This window comes from Blennius ocellaris, assembly GCF_963422515.1.
Source record: "Blennius ocellaris genome assembly, chromosome: 1".
In the NCBI taxonomy this organism is placed as follows: domain Eukaryota; kingdom Metazoa; phylum Chordata; class Actinopteri; order Blenniiformes; family Blenniidae; genus Blennius; species Blennius ocellaris.
Genome location: NC_137650.1, coordinates 19927803 through 19933821, shown reverse-complemented (window position 1 = coordinate 19933821; position 6019 = coordinate 19927803). Strand labels below are relative to the sequence as shown.

Genomic DNA, 6019 nt, shown 5'->3' with positions numbered 1-6019 from the left:
AGAGGAAAAACAGCTGAAGCCACGTCCCTGAGGTCAAAAAGGGATGAGGAATGGCATGGATGTCAGCTATAAAGAGTTTTCCCTGCAGCACGCATACAACATTGATGTTATGGGGTTAGCAACTGTATAAACAGCTCAGGTGATAAATTGCCACGTCAGCGTCGCCGACATATTACAGCGGGCAATATTAACAGTGAATATAAAGGAGACTCAGAAGATAAAAGGAACCACTGCAGTTATAATCAACAATATGTTGTTTGGCATCTGCAACAGCTTATGTTTTGAGAGGGAGGAATCAAATCGCATGTATAGTACTTTTCATACAATTGTTGTAGCACCAAGTGGTTCACATACTTTTAAAAGAGAAATATAACACACACACACACACACACACACACACACCACCATCACCACCACCACCACCACCAGGAGCCCACATCATGGTCTGTGAACTATAGTGCAGAGCTCCCACTGTGGCCAGAACGGTCCCCAGGAGCGCCAACATGAGGAGACACTGGGATAAAATTAATAAGTAATTAATCAATAAATGAAAATAAAAGAAATTGAGAGAAAACATTGGCTACATCAGAAAGATAGGAAAAATAAAAAGTATGCAAAATAATCCAATTAAAATAAATAGGAGCTTATAAAATGAGTTGATAAATAAAATCAAATAAAACAAATGAAGCTGAAACATTGAGTACATTAGAATAAAAGAAGAAAAATAAAAAGTAAGTAAAATAATCAACCAATTAAAAGCTTAATTAAAAAAAAAAAGTGGGTTTTGAGTCTGCTTTTAAAAACACCAACAGTGTCTGCCCTGAGACCCCCCCCCCCCCCAAAAAAAAAAGAAACTCATAAAGATTTACAACCTGACAAGCTTAGTGCAGGAACTGTTTGCCCTGCATCACTATAGCAACGGTTGTCCCGCATCACCGAGCGACGGTTGCCAACAACTCAGGCCTGCTGTGTGCTGCGGCTCGGTCGGCTTGCTGAAGGAGTCCTATTGCTTTTACGTTTCCAACTGTTGGTGAGATCATTTATTATTTCTATTAAACAGCTGAGAACATATTCGGTTTAGCTTCACTAGCATTTGATAACGGGTGTGATTTTGATGACCTGTGAGCTTCGACCTTGAATGAATACATAAAATATATGTTCAATTAATTCACCACATTTACATTATGTTGAAAGTCTACACCTGTTTTGGTTTTTTTCACTTTAACGCTAATGTGGGAAACCTTGGCTTTCTGTGCAACTTTCTAAAAGTTGACATCATACAAAAAAAGGTTTGTAAAGATGGTGTAGTCAAAGACCACCTAATTTGCAGACGACATAAAGATTCTTGATTGTTAAAAGCTTCTTGAAAACAATCACTTTTGATTCATTGGCTATTCAGTTTTGAGGTTCGAGAGATATATAGTAAGACTTGATTAAACTCTCTGGATGTAAGAAATTAAAGTGTATTTTATCCAAATTAGTGTTACAGAGACTAAAACCGACATTATTCTGATTAAGAATCACTGGGTTGAATCTCATGTGCACATTCATCAATTTAACAGTCTGATGGATTAAATGACGAAGCCAGAGGCTCGGGGAAACATGCACTAATACATCCCTCCATCCAGCTTCTATACCATTTTGTTTTGTGCAGGGTCGCAGGGGATTGATACAAGTTTGACTATGTTTTCTCTAAACAGCCACTCTTAACTTCGGTTCTGTGAAGCCCGTTGTAACCATGTCTCACAAAAGACTGGCCTCAAGTACCCATTCAGAGAACAGTGAGGTGGATCTCGACGGGACAGGTAGTTTTGGCGTCGTCAGTGCTGTGTCAGTGGTAGTTTTCGACCTGTTTTGTGGTTCAAACAGCTATAACCTGTGTCCCATATTTCTGAAGCAGAAGCCGAGTTAGCCAAACTCCAGAGACAGCTCAGGGTCATGGAGAGAGATCGTCAGGCCTACAACATCCAGGCCCGGGAGCAAATCCGCAAACAACAGTAAATATGGACTATGTATACACTTTTCTTGTGTGTGTGCACGTGCATGCGTGCGCGTGTACATATATTGTCAGCCATTTGTGTGATGTGGATGAAGGCAGGAAATTGACAAGCTGATGAAGGAGCAGGAGGAGCTGCATCGAAAACTGGGTGCATGTAAGAGCATGTCACGCCAGCAGCGGGACACTGAGGCCACCCAGAGTATTCAGGTTCTGCTCGAACAGTTAGACATACTGAAGGAGGAGGTGGAGAAAGAGAAGCAATGTGGGAAAGAGATACAAAAAGAGGTTAAGACAAAACCATTTTGCAATATACAAATTTTTTTTTTTTTAAATTTGTTTGATCATGTCAAACTATGTTTGTTTAATTTTTATATGGGCAGATCACCAGCATGGAGTCGAAACTGGCAGAACTGAGAAAAGAAGGGGTCACAACAAAGAAAACAGAAAAGTCTCAGGTCTGGCAGACTCAGAAGGCCATTCGCACTTTGGAAGGCAAACTGGGCCGGGTGAGCTATAAAAAAAAATAAAAAATGTATTTATTTATTTTATTAATAAACAAATAAACAAATATATATATATATATATATATACATTTTAGGTTAAATCTATAGATTTAAATAATAGTAAAAATGAACATCTTTCCATTATATTGTAATTGTTTTTAGGTGCATGTAGATGTATCTCTGCACTCTATTTCATATGGTTTTGACTGCATTACACTTTCACATATTGTATTTCCAGGAGACAACTCGTTTAAATGAACAAATGGCCAAAAACAAGCACGTGAGAGAGGAGCTGCAGACACTTCATGTTGAGCGGGACCGCTTCCAGCAACTGAAGAACAAACTGAACAAGGTCACATGGCTCATAGTGTATGATTAAGCGACCGTTTCACTTCAGTTTTTTTGCAGCTCTTCAGCCCACCAGTGACCCATTCTGGTTGTAATACTTGAGTAGCATTGTGAGATTGTACCCCTGTCGGTGACACTTTGTGGCTGTAGGAACTGCAGGAAATCCGCAAGAAGATTGGGGAAACAATCAGCCTGTCAACTGCTGCGTATGACGCAAGGTGAGGGTCGAGATAACTGCGTGTTGATCCAAGAAGCAACAAGCCTAATGTGCGGCTCATAATTTGTAACCTGTGCATTAAGGGTGGAGGCTCAGTCCAAGATGACCATGATGAGGGAGAAGGCGGCGAAGGAAGTGGACCAGTTCAACTCCGAGATGAAGGAGCTGGAAAGGGTTTTAGTACACGAGTATAACCTGAAAGAGTTCATGACCACCAAGTGCAGTGAGAGGAGCGGGCATGACAATGACCATGAGATGGGAACCACACAATGTGAGCTGCAAAACGACTCCTGCGGGGGTAGTTCAATCCTGGTCATGGACCGTCACTCTCCTGGGTGTTTCCACGCTTCAATACATCAAAATCTTGTGAAGGTGTCATGACAAACTCAGCAGACAGCTTTATAACTAGCCACTACATTTTATTTTATTCTTTTTTTTTTTTTTTTTTTTAAGTACTCACATTCTCTATTACTGAAACTACAGAAATATTTGTCAAAAAAAAAAAAAAAAAAAAGACACCGGTAAAAGAAAAAGTACCAATTCAATTTCTTTACATAAGTAAAAGTGCTGAGATTTTGATGTGCTGAAGTAGCTTTTTAAGGCATCTTGATGCTATTTTGGGGATTTCGGAGTGCTTTAGGAAAGTGGACTGAATGTGTGAATAATGAACTTGATGACGTTGAAGCAAGTATATTATCACAGCAGCTACTGCTCCGATATCAATGGTTTCAGCTGTGATTTGACATTTTTGAACGCACGGACACGATTGCTCACAGAGCTCTGTGTGCTGCAGTGTCCGAGCCGAAGGAGCAGAGGAGGGCGGACTCTGGGGAGGAGTCTCTGGATGTTTTGGAGGAGGCGTTCAGGAGGATTCAGGCTGTGACAGGCGAGGACAACATGGACCTGCTGGTCAACAGGTTCATCCAGGGTAAATCCGATCAGCACAACCAGAGCAATTTCAAGTGAAAACACAAACATTTAATTCTATATTGTTGTCTCTTAAACCGATCTTAAATCATTTCCCCCCCATATCTATAATCCATCTTTCTTTTTTGTCCAGTCACAATTCTCTCCGATATGATCAGAAATCACAAACAATATTTGAATGCCTTTCACTATTTGTCTCACCCTGCAGGTGAGGACCGTAACGCTGCACTGCTGAAGTTTGTTAATGAGCACAATAATGAGGCTGAGGCACTGAGGGGTCAAATTAGCCAGGTAGGTTGTTTTTTTTTTCCGATTTCTCTTTAACTCTCCCAGGATTGCTTGTAGTCCGACCTCCAGACCTTATACTAGGAAATAGAATCTGCATTAGTCGCTGATTATAAATATAGAGCAATTTAACACTGAAATACTTGGAAATTGTTTAAAAGCAAGAAAGGAAGGTTGGTGCAGCGGGACAGGGATCGGGTCTCGGTGGGTTCTCTGCAGGGACGACTGTGAAGTTGTCTCAGGATGCTGGGTAATCAAGTCAATCATAGTTTGATCACATTAGTGCTCGTTTGGCTGTTTGCATGTGCAGATCGAAGCAGAGATCGAGCAGCTTCAAGTCAAAGGTTTGCAGCAGGAACAAGATCACCGCGCCAAGCTGAGAGACATTGATCAGCAACAACGGGAAACCGAGTCTCAAACTGAGGATTATGAAAACCAAGCCGGCATCATAAGCAAAGTCCTGGATGAGATCAAAACAGGTTTAACAGCTATTCACTCTTCATATCCGATCCAATTATCAAGCTCAGTTCATTTCTCAGCATGCCCTCGAGACATTTAGTATACACAAAGTTTACCAGAAAAAAGGAAGAAAAAAAAAACTTTTATGGAAAGATTCAGGAAGAAATAAACTGTTCCTTTAATTAATTTAGGAACTCACCATGATTAAGGGTTTAAGGGTTGGTGAATCTTGCTCTCCTTCCTTACACAGGAGTGAACAGCATACTGTCCAACCTGGACTGTGACCGCTCGGTGATAGAGGACATGTTGGGGTCCTCTTCGGAAAACAACATCATGTCTTATCTGGGCCTTGTGGAACAAAAGACAGACGAGCTGCTCACCGTACAAGCTTTCCTCAATTCCAAAGTGAGGTTTCATCCAGTTGCTCTATATTATATGCACTTATTTCCATCAAATTACTATTTTTTTTTAGTGTGTGCTCTGTGTGTCTTTGTATTTTCAACATTTAGGATTTGGAAAAGGACTACAATCCAATAGACCTGCCCAAGTTCCTTTTGGGTCAAAACCCAGACGTCCTCCAACAGAAGATTAGTACCCAGCCTGCAGCAAACAGGTCTGAAATCTACATGTTCGTGATGAAATCGCAACATGTACAATCACAAAACCAAACTCATGAGATACACGTCGTCTTTGCTTCCTGGATGCTTTTCCAGGTTGAGCTTTAGAACAAATTTGTTCTGGAAACTTATGGCGTTTTAGAATATTTAAATCTTGATATGAGGATTTGGAATTTTTAAAATGCAAAGTCTTAAAAGCACAGCGTTGTGTGTGTGTGTGTGTGTTATTTTGACCCCTCAGTGTGGACTACGACACAGAAGAGTCCCCCGTTACTGATGAGGAAGAGCGGCCGCTTTCACAAGGGGAACTTCGCAAAAAAATCATGAAGGCGGTTTGTACAATTAAAGTCCCTCTGCAACCCAAGTACGGGTAGTTCTGTATATCAAGTGTCTTTCTCGTGTGTCCACCAGGTTCTGCTGAAGGACGGATCTGCGCAGCACATGACTAAAGCCTCGAAGACCATCCAGCAGCACATCCTGGGAGACGCACTGATCTGACCCAGTGACTGGATCAGTCAAGTTCATGTCCCACTTTATGTCATCCTCCCCACCCGGCACAGGTGAAGCCATTTTGCACGACGAAGGGAGCGTTCACACTGTTGCGTGGAAATGATGGCCGCCAGTGGTGATGGAGACGTCGAGAAGAGTGCCATGCTTCAGCCAT

General features: G+C 41.4%; 1 protein-coding gene across 1 annotated transcript; it reads left to right on the top strand.

Annotated features, from left to right (window-relative positions):
• Nucleotides 1-1738: 1738 nt before the first annotated feature.
• Nucleotides 1739-5853, top strand: odad1 (outer dynein arm docking complex subunit 1; the record flags this gene model as incomplete). The annotated part of the gene is made up of 14 exons (XM_080520848.1): nucleotides 1739-1805; nucleotides 1898-1997; nucleotides 2095-2284; nucleotides 2380-2505; nucleotides 2741-2854; nucleotides 3001-3068; nucleotides 3151-3338; nucleotides 3861-3995; nucleotides 4203-4285; nucleotides 4590-4758; nucleotides 4989-5143; nucleotides 5248-5351; nucleotides 5597-5687; nucleotides 5767-5853. The coding sequence occupies 14 exons, from the start codon at nucleotides 1739-1741 to the stop codon at nucleotides 5851-5853; spliced, it is 1677 nt and encodes a 558-aa protein (XP_080376974.1).
• Nucleotides 5854-6019: the final 166 nt, after the last annotated feature.